The sequence below is a fragment of the Emys orbicularis genome, chromosome 7 (assembly GCF_028017835.1).
Source record: "Emys orbicularis isolate rEmyOrb1 chromosome 7, rEmyOrb1.hap1, whole genome shotgun sequence".
NCBI classification, from domain to species: Eukaryota; Metazoa; Chordata; order Testudines; family Emydidae; genus Emys; species Emys orbicularis.
This window is the reverse complement of record NC_088689.1, coordinates 83,931,638-83,946,538: the sequence shown is the minus strand read 5'-3', so window position 1 is coordinate 83,946,538 and position 14,901 is coordinate 83,931,638. Positions and strand designations below refer to the sequence as shown.

General features: G+C 51.2%; 1 protein-coding gene across 1 annotated transcript in view; it reads left to right on the top strand.

Moving 5' to 3' along the window:
- Nucleotides 1-14,901, top strand: part of TEX264 (testis expressed 264, ER-phagy receptor) — a 132,724-nt gene that overhangs the window by 17,101 nt on the left and 100,722 nt on the right. Inside the window, exon 4 of the mRNA XM_065407872.1 lies at nt 11,143-11,364. Within this exon, the coding sequence (XP_065263944.1) occupies nt 11,143-11,364 (222 nt within the window). The remainder of the gene's footprint in view (nt 1-11,142; nt 11,365-14,901) is intronic.

The following is a 14,901-nucleotide window of genomic DNA, read 5'->3' as shown; positions in this document are numbered from 1 at the left end:
TCTTGGTAAGTTCTTGGCCTCACCGACTTCCTACGCCAATTTCTTATTGCATGCCTGAATTAGTTTGTTACCTGTTTGATTGACTGGCTGGGTGAGTTGAAGCATTAACTATATAGGAGTACTTCATGTTGCTGGGCAGTGATTTCTGTCATTCTAGGATTGTTTAAATATGAGGTACCTGTAGATTTGTGTATGTGCGCACTTTTATTGTTTTTGACACCTGAAGAAGTAAAAAATAAATATTTGATCACACCGCTGCTTACAGGATCTGATAGTTGCACTGTTGTGCCTGTCATGACCCTCAGGTCTTGAGCCTGGGGTCATGGGGAGTGGCTCCACTCAACCCTCCACCTGTTAGCCTGGGACTCATGAAGCCCAGCCCCAGTTTGAGGCTCCACCCCTGAGGTCCTGTTGGCAGAGTCTGGGAGCAGCTGATTGGCTTGCTGGCCCTATGTAAGGCAGCAGCAGGATTGGAACAGGAAGCTGTTTGAACAACTGGGCTCCATCCTGCTCTGGACTGTTGTGCCTTGTGTTTCTGGCTCCAGCTCTGGCTTGATTTCCTGGCATCCTGACCCGGCGTGACTCCTGGCATCTGGCTTGTGATTCTGATCTCCAGTTTGTCTCCTACCTGGGATCCCTGGGATCCTGACTCTGTCTCATGATGGTGGACTGCAACTCTGACCACTAGGTCTGGACGCCCATGACCCCGCTGTGACAGCCTCATGAAAGGTTGAATTATTTGCTACGGACATTAACTAACCACCAAACGCTCTTTGAAACGCACACACTTTTAGTAGCTCCTACATGATATTTTCAGAATAATGGAGAAAGAATTTAACAGAAAAAAAAATCAATATTTGACACCAATTAAAATCAAATACTTTCAATCCCAGTTGTAGAGCCAAGGTGGAAGAGGGAATATCTTTTATTGGACCAACTTCTGTTTGTGAGAGATTCAAGCTTTCATGCTCACACAGATCTCTTCTTCAGGTCACCCACTATTCTCCTGGGACCTACAATGCTAATCCCAAATATAGGTCCCTATCTCCACCTGCTGAAGAAGGGTCTGAATTGCAGTTCCAAAGCCACAGGGCAATCTTGATGCATGTATTATTCAAAGTAAACAGAAGATTGCCTGCTAAATTCACTTAAAAATAAAAAAAAAAAAACAGTGAGCTGCCAAGGCTGTGCTTCTAGCAGTTCGCTTTTTGTTTAATAAAATCCTCTCTACTTACAGCTTAATTTACTTCACTCAGTATTTATCTTTCTTTTATCTGCCTCAAAACAGGAATTGTGAGCACTTAAATAAAGGGATTGAAAGGATGTTTCATTTTCCTGGAGCTTGGCTTCTGCTGAAATGCTCTTTAGTCACTTCTTAAAGCAACAGTCTCAGAATCGTGACACAGATTCCTGCAGCGACAGCATGTGAGGAGACGTCTCTTCCATCTTTCAGACTCATCAGCACTTTAATAATAATTGAGCCAATGTCCTCAGGAATCATTCCAGGATTGGACCCTGCAGACTATTCTCCACAGCTTTGTCTAGTTCTAAATGATTCAAGCAGTGGGGCTTCTGCACCGCCCCTTGGGAGACTGTTCCACAGTTGTATAGATCTCACTGTTAGCAAGCTTTCCCTGTTATTTTGGCCTAAATTGTCCTTTGCTCAATTTCAGCTGTGATTCCTAGTTATACTTTAAGGGATTGAATAATTCCTCTCCTTCCAGGGCTTTACATCCTTCTAGAAACAATAGTCACATCTGCCTGGATGAAGTGTTCTCTGTATGTTTTCCCAGCCTCGTCAAGACTGCGTGGGCTGGTGTAGTGTAGATCCCTGGCATTCTGCAGTTGGAGATCAACCTTTGAAAAAGCAGCTTTGGATGTGAAGTGGGGAGTCGAGTTCCATCCCCTAATGCTGGAATGTGTAACTCTGCAGGGAATCCAGAATGCTCAGCTGTGTGTCGTAGGTCCTGTACTGCTGACGGAGTCTCATGTGATTCAAGTGGCAGGTAATTTGGAGAAAGTAGGGTCTGATGAGTTCTGTATCCTCTGTTACCATAAAGTTCCAAATGGTTTGCAATGTAGTGACAGCTCTGAAATCCTAGGTGGCCAGGAGGTTATTGCAATCCACATATCTGTTTAGTAGTGTATCTCTTTATTACAGGAATCAGATAACAATACTGACCGGTTTTTCACTGATCCTTCTTTTCCAAAATTGGGCTCCATTCTCTGCTTAGCTCCAAAAATATGGTCTGAAGAAAATGTGGTGGTCTTTCCATAGCAGAGCTCCGCACGCAGGTCCCTTGTGTGGCACAGGGTGGCAGCAATGTGCTGTTTGAACCAGATCTCTGCTCCGTGGCAGGGTAGCTAGCATTGCTTGAGAGAGTCCCTTTGTACATTTACAGCTGCCTTTAAAAAAAAAAAAAAAAAAAAAGAATATTCTTATGCTGCGGCATCAAAGTGCATCTCTAGGAGTGTGTGGGAGTGAGGGGAAGGAAGGGCAAGGAATCCTGCGAGGTACAGATCTGATATGGGAGAACAGCACAGGCAGTTGAGAGAGAGAGAGCACAAAATTGGAGGCATGATTTCGAGCTGAATCAGGCTGAGATCGCTTTGGAAAGTCCAGGGGTCGGCTAAAGGAGAGAGGGGAACCCTCCTATCACTGGACTGGACTTGGGCGGCTTCGTGGTGGAGCCGCTTAGCTGGTTCCTCCTTGGAGCAGAACAGCTGTGGGGTGTTTCCAATAGAGCCCAGGACTGGAGGAGGCCAAGGGCTGCACTCTTGAGGCCCTGTTCGTCGCATTAATGGGGAAGCAGGCCCAGTGCTGCTGAGCCCTCAGCCTCTGCATCCCAGCTGTCCTCCCCACTGATAGCATCATGCAGGAGGTGAGCACCCCAGGCCTGCCTCACTGCTCCTTCTCTTTTGACTTATGCCTCTTGCAAGGAGGAGCGTGTCCCACATTGTCCCCAAGGCAGGTGAAGCTGCCATAATTACCACCTGACCAGCTGGTCTCTGAGTTTCTGTATTGTAGAAAGAGGGATTGGAGATGGGCACTGTAACCCACTGGTGTAATTTGCACCTTCCCTCTGACTCACACCACCCCCACCATGGAATCACACACTGATTTGAGCAGATGCAGGCAAGATTTGTCACCTGAGGTGGCATGAGTTTGCGGGGCTCAGCTCTCAGTCCCTCATCAACTGTAGTTAAAGGAGAAACCCAGGACCAAGAGGGCACAGATGCCGTCTCTGCTTCCTAAGCATAGTGAATTCGGTGCTGCTGAAAGGGGCTGGGTTAGTCCTCTCTCTAGAGCAGGGAGAGCCAAGGGCGCAGCTGTGCAAAGCGTTGCTACGCAGCTCTGCCAACTTGCCCTGTGGGGCATGGTGGGATACCTTTCTCCAGGGTCGAGTCAGTCCTTGATATCTGGCAACAAGGGTCACTGAGTGATTGTGTGATGCAGATACAAGTGCACTGGGAACTAGCCTGAGATCCACCAACTCATTTCATGTAGGAGCCACAGACCAACATGTCTCAGTTTTGGTCCCTATTGGTCTGGATTTGATGGGGTGATCTAGAAGCGAAGGGCTCTCTCTCCCATTACCTTGAGCTGGCCTGTCTCCCCCGGAGTTCTCTGCTCTGTTGTCTCCCCAGAGGCGGCTGAAGAGCTGTTCTCCCAGGGGCTCTTGCAGTATCAGGGATTGTGCAGCTATGATGGCTGTGTACAGTGGAATGTCCCATGCCTGAGCTGCCCTGTCTGTCTGTATTGGAGGCTAAAATGCTGAGTGGGGGGCAGGCAGAGATCTGAGGGTTTGGAAGCAGCTGGTTGTAGGTCTGCAGGTTGTCTGTGATGTCTGATCTCTGATGGCTGAATGTCAGGTAGTTGACCGATGGTTGCCTAAGGTAGTTGTATGATAACCCCAGCGGTATGCCTCTGTAGTGTGATTGACAAGCCCCTGTCTCGGACATGGACAGAGAGAGCTGTCTGGTGTGTGTGAGAACTCTGGGCTCTTATCTCCCTGATTCATTGTCCCCTTCCCCATCCACGCGCACTGTCTGCCTCCCTCCCTTCCGCTGTGTAGGTCTTGTCTTTCCCCCTACCTTGTCTCTCTCTGAGGACCATTTCTCCCCTGCGCGCTAGAGCCATTTGTCAACACGGTGATTCAAACTGATGAGCTTCCCCAAAATGATTAGGTGGATTGTTTTTCGGGGGCCTCCTGGCTCGGTTCTCCAGGTGTAGGCAAGGGGACTTGGGGGAATTCGCCAATCCTTGAGAATTGCAGATTCTTAAGTAGGCAAACACAGTGCAGTCTCCTGCTGAAGACGATATTGTTGGAGTTGAGAACTGTGCATCTCCCTCACCCACCATTGTGCCTCAACCCAGGTGCTCTCTATCCAGGAAGGAGAGGGGCCAGGCTCACGGGTTGTGGCCCTGATTGCGGTCAATGCCTCCCTTGTCTGAATGGGCTGCATTCTTGGAAGGAGGCTGCTGGGCTTGGGACTTGCTGTTTTTCTGGCCTCTGAGAACATCCCAGATGTGGCGATCTTCTCTTTAAGTTGATAGCCCCTTGTTCTGAGAGGTGTCATGTTCTGGGATTGCGTGGAGGCAGTTGGGGTTTGTGGAAACAGTCTGGAAACCCTCTAGTGCAGTGGTTTTCAACCTTTTCTCATTTGTGGAACCCGAAAATTTTTTGAATGGAGGTGTGTGGACCCCTTTGGAAATCTTAGACGTAGTCTGCGGACACCCAGGGGTCCACAGACCACAGCTTGAAAACCACTGTTCTATGGTAACGACAGCCTTTCTCGGACCTCTTAGCCATAGTCTGTGGACTCCAGGGACCCACAGGTGGAAAACCACTGCTCTAGTGGCATGATTTTGCTTCCTCTCTGACAACAGGAAAAAAGTCTCTGCTTTCTTCATGGTTTGAGAAAATTCCTTGCCACTGAGTCTCTCTCTAGCAGACCATGTTTTCCACCACCACTGCTCACGTTTTCTTCCTTCCCGCTTCTCCCATTGCACGTCATCTGAGAATCATGAGGAGGAGTATGGACAGCAGGGCGGGAGGGGGAACTTGGGTACCAGAGTTCCAATAGCTATAGACAGGGAGCGGTTCTGTGCTTCACTGATTTTTATTCCTTGGCCTTCTGGGTAGCTTCAGTTCTATCAACGTACGTTTTGGAATTCAAGCATCGTCAGGAGCGGACCATGGCGGTGGCAGCCATCTGGCCCTCGTGTTGGCAGCTCCAGCAGAAAGGCCAAGGATTGAGAGGACCTCAGAGACAGTGCTCACCTCCAACTTCTGGGATCCTCTTGCCAGGCTAGAAGACTATTCTGTTCTAGTCAGTTACTTATATGGCCCTGTGATGGGGCGTCTGCCCCATACTTGCCCTGATAGGGTTAAAACTCAGCCTGGAGGGCTGCAAGGAAACAGCTAATTAGGGCAGTGGCTGCAGCAAATTAGGGCGGCAGCTGGACCGGCCAGTCAGGACCCAGCCGGCCCACATAAAAGGAAGCTGCAGGCCAGAGCATATGGTCTGCTGCAGGAAGCCCAAGGGAGGCAACTGGCTTCCTAGAGGGCTGCAGAAACTAGCACCGTGAAGAGGACTACTAGGGCTTGCATTGCAGGCCTGAGGCCCTGGGAAGAGGGTGAAGGAGCCAGAGGCAGGAACTGAAGGTGCTGAGGCTGTGGGGAAGTAGCCCAGGGAATTGAGACAGACGGGTGGAGAAAGAAAGGAGGGGCAGCAGGAAGCTGTTGTTTACAGAGTCCTTGGGCTGGGACCCAGAGTAGTGGGCGGACCTGGGTCCCCTCCTCCTCACTTGCCGCTGAAGAAGTGGCCAGGCTATGGACTACCAAGCCACTGCGAGGAGTGGCTAGAGTCTAGACTGTTGCGGAAGGAGTCCCCTGGAAGGGGGGAACCCGGATTGTGACACGGCCGGAGGGCTGTGCCATGAAGCAGAGGCAGTGAGACTGGAACTGCAGTGGGTCTGCAGGTGGAGATGAGCACGGGAGAGCCACCACCATCAGAGGGCACACCTGCTGACCAGAGCTAATTCCTGAAATGGTCAGCAGGAGGCACCAGTGTGGTGAGAGACCCCATGACAGGCCCTCATCAGTGCTGTATCTAAGTGTCTGCCAGAAGTGTATCGAGAGATGTGGCTACCATCGGTTGTGCATGGTTCTTTCTTTCTCTCTTCTCCTCTCCAAGGATAAACTTTTTTTAATTAATGGAGATATCCCATCTCCTAGAACTGGAAGGGACCTTGAAAGGTCATCAAGTCCAGCCCCCTGCCTTCACTAGCAGGACCAAGTACTGATTTTGCCCCAGATCCCCAAGTGGCCCCCTCAAGGATTGAACTCACAACCCTGGGTTTAGCAGGCCAATGCTCAAACCACTGAGCTATCCCTCCCCCCAACCACTGAGCTATCCACTCTGTGTGTGGGGGGTTAGTTTGTTTTTAAAAAACAAACGTAACGTACGATGGGGATGCAGCTGGAAGTGTTTGGAGGAGAAGTGCGCCATGCCGTGAAGTGGAGCATAGTGGAGGGTCTTCGTTCCTGGAGGAATGAGTTTGTTCCACAGTGTTGGACTAACCCCCAAGAAAGCGCCGTCTTCTGAGCAAAGCACCATACCCCTTGCGGTGGACAGTTCCACTGCCGCTGAACGCAGGTAACACACAGTTCCATAGGCACCAACTCCATGGGTGCTCCGGGGCTGGAACACCCACAGGGAAAAATTGGTGGGTGCTCTGCACCCACCAGCAGCTCCCCTCCCGGCCCAGCTCACCGCCGCCTCTGCTCCACCTCCACCTCCTCCCCTGAGCGCGCCGCTTCTCCCCCTAGCTCCCAGCGCTTCCTGCTGCGAAACGGCTGTTTCGCGGCAGCAAACACTGGGAGGGAGGGGGGAGGAGGGGGAACACAGTGCACTTGGGGAAGAGGTGGGGCCAGGGCAGGGATTTGGGGAAGAAGTCCAATAGGGACAGGGAGGGGGCAGAGTTGGGGCGGGGACTTTGGGAAAGGGGTTGGAATGGGGGCAGGGGCGGGGCATGGGCGGGACCGGGGGGGCGCGAGCACCCACTGGTGCTGGGAAAAGTTGGCACCTATGCTCAGTTCTGCATTTCCTTGGTATCCAACACAAACAGTGCCATCCCGCAGCGTTCTCAGGCCCTACCAGAAATCAGCCCCTGGCTGAAGAGGAAGCTGGCTATAGATGTACCTAGGAGAGACTGAAGAGATGCTGGTATGAAGAGGGAAGTGCTTTGAAAATTACCCTCCCGAAGAATGTCTCAAGGGCATCTGCTCTCAGCTTGTTAGGTAGGTCACAGCCTTGGGGTCCTTTTGTACCCCTTAGTGCTATTGGGTGATCAAATAATCATGGCAGCAAAGAATGCTCTCTTTCATCTGTGACAAGCCAGGAGACTCAGCCCTTCCTATTGGATTCAGGCCTGACCATGTGATCTGTGCATTTGTGACTTCCAAGCCTAATGAGTGCAACTCTTTGTGGCTAGGAATGAAGCCACACCCCCTGAAAAAGCTCCAGGTGGTGCAAATCACAGCAGCCTGGCTACTTAGCCCTACATGTCACTGCAAACACCTGGCCACCGTGCCTGGCCCCCATTGATTTCAGGTCCAGTTCAAACCATCTATGGGAGTGACCCAGGCTACCTCAGCGATCACCCTTACCTCCATGACCATGACTTCCCAGGACAGCCGCGTTCCGCCAGAACAATGATCCTGCTGACCAATTGGCGAGGCTCATGAGCATGGGAGGTGGAACTCTGCTGGGGACTGGCCCTCTGCTGTGGGACTAGCCTGTGCATGAGATGAGAATGGGCTGGGGCATCATCACGCTTAATGCACAGCCCGTTGCTGAGCTACCCCTCAGTGAGTTCTATGCACACACACACACAAGAGTACAGGTCAGTCAAATGATTTCTTCTACAGGTTGGAAAGGAAGCAAGAGAGGCAGATTGTTGTTGTTTCTATTTTTAAATACACACTTGGGCAGAGATGCTATGGTGATGGCACCCCACTGCTACCCAGCTCCGCTAGCTAGCTAGCATGTTGCTGTTGTGCGATGTGGGGGCCTCCGCATGAGGGACTGGACTGAGACCTACAGCTCACTTCACATAGGTTGCAAAACAACCGGGGAAGGGCACAGTGTCCCATCTGGCCTGGTGGTCCCTGTTGACCCTCTCATTCAGTAGCCAGCACTCTGGTTTCCTCTTCTGGAGTCTGCTCCAAGCAGGATTCTGCTCAGCTTAGCCTGCCCGCCAGCTGGGAAGCGTTCAGATGATGGAGTGAGACAGACAAACTTTTGGGTCTCTCAGTTGGGGCCCAAGGAGTTTGATAGCTGTCCTCTGGGTGCCCATGAGCATGCGTGGGTCTAGCGCAATCTCCCCTGGGTCCAGAGAGGGACTGATAACCCTTCTTGGCTGTTCCTGTTTTGAAGATGCTGCTGTGTGGCTCAGGCTGCAGCCTTTTACAGGGATCCTGCTTTATCTAGCGGAGAACTAGAGCTTTGGCAGGCTAGGTTATGATTGTATTAGGAGTCCTTTGCAGCTCTGATGACTCTTCCCCCCCCCCCCCCCCCATGTGTCCTGCATTAAACCCTCTGTCGGTGGCCATGGTTCTCATGGCTGAGGAGGATTAGGCTGGCCTGGCTTCCCCAGCAGGAGTGTTGTGACCTAGGTTTGCTGAGCAGTTCTATGGGGGTGGTAGGAAGATCCCAGAAGAGAGGAAAGCTGGTGCAGTGGTTACAGCATGAGACTCGGGAGTCCATGGTCCACCAGCCTTCCTGCATGCAAGTCACAGGTCCTCTCTGCACCTCAATGTCATCCTCCCAGCAGGGTGGGGAGAGTAAATACGATCCAGGTTGGAAGGTGCTTAGATACAGCGATGAGGGGCCAGAGAAGTACGGAAGGTAGAAGTAAGCGGTTTGTTTTGTTTGGTTCCCTCGAGCGCGACTCCATAGCGAATACCTTAACCGCTTGTTGTTTTTCCACACGCAGATCTGGATGTTCGTCAATGGCCAGCGGCGGGGAAGCCTTCCTTGAGAAGGGGCAGCCTGGGCTTGTGGCAAAAGGCTGCTGTTGTGTTCACAGCTCAACCACTGACTCACCCTGAGGCCCTGGGCAAACCACAGCTGCTCCGTGCCTCAGTTTCCTCATCTGTTAACTGGGGGGGGGGGGTAATAATACTTATGGGTAACTCTAATTCCGGTGTTCGTTTCTTTCTGAGTGCTTGACTTGGGAGCCTAACGGACGTTCTTTTCATGGCCGTTTTCCCTCTCTCGTCCATAAATAGATTGAGTGGTTCTGCTCTTTGGTTAGTCACATTGGAGCACTGTTTCTTAGAGCCCTGCAGAGAGGGTTTGAGCTGTTCATTTCTGTGGTATGGTTAATTTCTTTGTCAATAAAGCTGAGCCCCAAGAAAAGGGTGAGTTTGGACTCTGCGTAGTGTGTGGTCTGTGTCTGAGGCGAGGGCCAGTCAGGAAAGGTGCACACTCCTACGTGACTTTCCATGTAGGCCCGTCTGGCAGTCGGGGGGCAGGCAAAGCAACGAACCCATCCCTTCCATCCATCCATCTCTGCCATAAGAAGGCGCACACCCAATTGACTGCATTGGGAGTAGTGTCCACTTATGGTGAGCTGATTTGGGTCCATGTAGAGACCAAATCAGTATAAGCTCTGCTCACTGGGGCCCCCCTACCAAATGCCCAATTTGTGCAAGTGACATTACTTGGCCACTTAAACCCATTCTCCGACCAACATCCCCCGGGTGAGTAACATGTCCTGCTCTTTGTGTCTGGATTTGCCTGTTTAGGAAGTACTGAAAATACCTTTTCCCACATCCCCCAGGCCGATTTAATATGCGAACCAGTGGGTAAAATAAAGTAGGCCAGATAAGGCACTGTATGTAGCCGAGATGGCTGCGCTGGTTCTGGGCTGCAGCCCTGGGAACTTCAGGGGCTTGTTTAATATTCTGCCAGCAGATTCCTAAAAAGCCAGCGTGCACCGTGTGGTCCTCAGCTAGCAGGGTAGGAGAGGGCAGCCTGCTGCTGCCGCTCACTTGTTGACAGCAGCATGACTAGCCAGCATTGCTAGATAAGCAGCATTCGCTCATTGGGCCCTGTTTAATATTGTCCTAGCTGAGTTTGTCTGGCTCTTGCCCACAACTGCAGAGGGTTGAGAAGAGACTATAACATTCACGCTCTGCTCATCTCTGCTGCTTTCCATCCGAAGATCTCAAAGCACTCTGCAGGCGTTAAGGTTCACAAGAAGGGAGGGCGGTAAAAGGGGAAAACTGAGGCACAGAACAGCTAAGTGACTTGCTGAGGCATCATTGGTAGCACTGGGAATAGAATCCAGGCCTCTTAATTCTGAGTCCTCTGCTTTCGACGAGAGGTAGAACTGCAATCCCATTCCATATTCGGAGAGAGTAACGTGGTCTGACATAGGACCAGTAGCTGGGCTCTCCTGAGTTCTGATTCTGGCTCTGACCCCCAGCCACCAAGAGGGTGAGTGTCAGTCACTCCCCCTCTTGGCCTTGTTTTCCTCATCTGTGAAATGGGGATCCTGCTCCCCTGGCACAAGGTGGCGGGCATTCGTTTGTCTGTGTTTGTGAAGTGTGGGGTGGGGGGAAGCTGACTCACAGGTTATCAACTTCCCGGAGGAGATACAAAAACAAATAAACTGTATCTTCTAATTGGCCCAGCTCCACAGGGACATGTTCTCAGTGTGTCCCACCTTTACCCAATAGAGGGCTGCATTTCCAACTCATTTACATCTGTTTTACATATAATTTACATAAAACGAATGCACACTCCCTACTATTTGTCTGTGTTTGTCTCTTCCTTGTTTGATGAATAGATTATTGTTTGTGGGTCAAATTCATCGGCAGTTAGATTAGCTGACCAGCTTTGTCCTCATCCTGCTCTTAAGGGTGCAGCTTGCCAACATCCCAGGTAGCTGCCCCCCAATTTCCTCTAGGTGTGTTATTCCTGTCCTGTGGGGGTGACTCCAGTACCTGGTGAATTAACAGGCTGCAGGGTTTCCAGGGCACCTACCTGTCCGGGGCAGGTGGATGTGGAACCTTATTAAAATCTTAGCCTGGACCCTTCTCAGCCTTCGTTCGTTCATTTCTTTAGGTGCCACCTGAGAAATGTCGCTACATTGTGGGCTGCATCCTGAGTGAGGGGGAGGAGAAGCCGTCCGAGGAGCTGATCCGACTCTTCCAGAAGTTTAGCTTCAAGATCTTCTCCTTCCCGGCTCCCAGCCATGTGGTCATGGCAACCTTCCCATTCACCACACCCTTCTCCATCCAGCTGGCGGTGAACCGTGTTCACCCGGCCCTCGACACTTACATCAAGGTGAGCAACCATTCCGTGCAGAATGTGTCAGTTTCATAGTGCACCAATAAATGCCCTCTCCTGCAATTGGCTGTTGTGGATGCAGCTGGTAATTTACCCGTAATAACTTCCTCTCACTCAGTCATGTGGCCTCAAGTCCTCTCTTGCTGTTAACCTATTGTATCTGCAACAGCCATCTTGTAATAATTTACTAGTTTTCTCCCCATTCAGACATATTGATTAGTTGGTTTCCTGCTAAAAGCACTGCCCTGTGGTTAGGAGTCTATCAGGTAAGTGGTGGTTCCATGTATCATAACTAGACCTATGCATCTGCCTCTCCATTTCAATTCCCTCCTTCCTGTGCAGTGGAGGGAGCTGCAGTGCAAATCTCGTTACTCCAGTGGGACTAGGTAGAGATCTCTAGCTGGTTTAGGGTTTAATGAGTAGTTTGGCTTAGAGTGTAATAGAAATATTTCTCCAATCTGGGAATGCCCTGCTCTGTGTGTGTATATGTGGCAGGGCTCTATAAGCCAATAATGCCCAGCATGTCGTTTGTGGAATTATTTTAGGTTCAGCTCATTCTTTCTCTGGGAGGTGGTTGTCACTATGGAGAACAGCTCCATCAATGACCGTTTAGCCAGGATGGGCAGGGATGCAATCCCATGCTCTGGGTGTCCCTAGCCTCTGATTGCCAGAAGCTGGGAGTGGATGACGGGATGGATCACACAATAATTGCCCTGTTCTGTTGATTCCCTCTGAAGCACCTGCTATTGGCCACTGTCGGTAGACAGGATACTGGGTTAGATGGACCATTGGTCTGACCCAGTATGGCCGTTCCTATGTTCTTCTTACTACAGCCTCCTGGGTTAGAGTGGTGTGCTGGATATGGGTGTTTGTGTATCCCTTTATCCCAGGTCTTCTGGGTATCTCCTGCTCATTACATTTTCTTTCATATCTCCCTGCCAAGCTGTTTTGTCAAATCTCTCCACCTGAGGCTCCCAGCTTCATCCTCCTTTTCTATCCAAGTCCTAGACTTCCTCCCCTAAAGCCTCTTCGTAGCTGTCAGCTGAAGACTCTTCCCCTCTCTGCACTTTGCCAAGGCTGTTCCTTTCAGTGGGCGGGTTCCATTGCAGGCTGCTCCCTTGAAGTTTTAGACTTCTCTGGGTTCCAGCGTTCCCCCATCCAGGGAGCACCCATCTCAGACATGGGAGCAGATCTGTGTGGATCTGCATGGGAGCAGAGCTGCGTGGAGAGGGACCTTGCATCTGGCAAGGAAAATATTTTCAGGAAGTAAGTCTCAGCCTACCCTGCAGAGCTCTGAGTGCAGGCCCCTGGGACGCTGAGCCTGCAGAGTGGAAACATTCAGGAATTTTCATATTTAAATTTTGTTTTGAATGGGCTACTCACTGATAGGACTGGCTAGAAACAGAGTGATTCCATGCAAGAGTGCACACCTGGGGCGCTGGGTCTGTGTCTCGGTCCCGACTTGCAGCATCCCCTCTCTTCCATTCCTGTGGCATCTCAACTTTAACCTGCACCTTCCTAGCTATTTCAGACCTGAGCGTGAGGCGGTAGGACCCTGCAGGTAGATGCAGGGCTATTCTGCTGACTCTCGCTGGCTGCTAGAGCTAGACCTGTTGGGCCACCTTAAGTCCAATCAAGGTGTATAAAAGGATGTGTGTGTTTCTGATTGGAGAGAGAACTGGGGTCTGGGCTGGTAGGGGCCCTGCCCAGAAGCCCCCAGGAACACCCAAGCTGGGAGAGAAATTTAGGCTGAGTTTTGTTTTGTTATTTAACACAACAATGGAGGCAAAACCCAGGAGGGGTGAGTTGGGATTATCCCCAGTGTGTATATACTTGATAAGCACAGGGTGGGGACTCCGCCAGGGTACAGGCCTCTCTTGAACAGAGATGGTTTGTCGTGGCTAATTACGTTGGTGGCATAGTGATGTGGACAAATGGAGATGCCAAGGGAAGCACCAGCCTCCTTTGAATGTGGGGGGCCTGCACCAGGATTTGAAGCTGGGTCCGGAGGGGGGAGACGCCAGCGCACTCGCCTTGCTGTAGCACCTACCCATTGAATGCCAACATTTTCATCCATTCATATGGAAGCAACTATTTATAAACCTCCAGTTCCTGGCGCAAATCCCAGCCCTGTGGGAAACAGAAATATCTTCCTCCTACTTTGTGCCACAGGATGCTGCCCCAGCCAGTGTACACCCAGTGGGTCATGAGAACCAGCCTCTTCTCTTCTGTCCTTGGGCAGATTCCAGTGGGGGCCAGCAGGGGGTGCACTATTCAGGCCCCGAAGGATGGGCTGTGGAGGGTGGCAGGGAATCAGGAGAACAGAACACCTGTGCCATTCCCAGTTCTCTGCCCTCTTCCTGTTCTTGTAGCTCAGCCTTCTTGGTAGCTCCTGTTGGAAATGTTCTTGCCTGCATATTTATACCTGCCTCTGGAAATTTCCACTACATGCATCTGACAAAGTGGGTATTCACCCACGAAAGCTTATGCTCCAATACGTCTGTTAGTCTATAAGGTGCCACAGGACTCTTTGTCCCCTGTTGGAAATGCCCACCTGGGCTGCACATAACAGGGGAGGAGGTGGGTTACTTGGGGCCGGAGATAGCAGTGCCATGGGACCGTACCATGAGACAGTTCCCCTGAGTGACTCTGCCAGCCCTTGCGCAGGTTGTCGAGATGACAAGGGGGGGGGGGAGGTGGTGGCTGGGAGAGCATCAGGTTTGTTAAAACAGTGCTTTGTGGTGCAGAGATGACGTTTTCTTGCTCCAGGAAAGGTCCTGGAGAGCGCATCTGTCACACAAGAGATGAAATCATTAGAGCTAAAAAGAGAGCCACAGATTGTGCTGGGAACACCTGGCAGCTTTTTAATGAGAGCTGCCTTTCTGTTTAAAAAAAATCCAACATCTAGGGATCTTGGGCATTCAAAGCGAATAGAGAATAGGAGCTTGTCCTAGACTAAAACTGTTGCCTTTGAATCGGCAAGGCGGGACTGTCTGTGTTCAGGAGAATATCCCCCAACTCACATGTGTTCTTAGCGCCACTGGAGCATGTCCCGGTCAGGATCTGAAGCCGGGAGCGGTAGTTGAGATGGGTTTTGTGTCTCAGCCCCCTACTCTGGGACTGTCAGGGATGGGAATCGGTCATCCTCTCTTGGAGAACTGGAGAGGCAGGTCACATCTGGGGTTGTCCTGGCACCTGATCATGAGCCATTGGCCAGGATCAAACCCTGCTTCATTTGTAGGAGAATCTAAGATCGGCCTGAGCCTGTTCCACCCCCTGTTTGGAGCAGGGGTATGTGGCACTTTTCATCTGTAGATCTCTAAGCACTGTCTAGAAGCCCACCCTTCTAAAAGCATGTACCCACCATTATCCTTGGTATGCTGATGGGGGCGGGGGGGTCCGAGGCCAAGTTTACAGTGGCAGAGGTAGGAATAGAACCCAGGAGTCCTGACTCCCACTCTCCTGTTCTAGCCGCTAGGCAGAAGATGGAGGGCTGGGGTGGGGAACACGAGGGGATTCGTTGGCCCTCGAGGG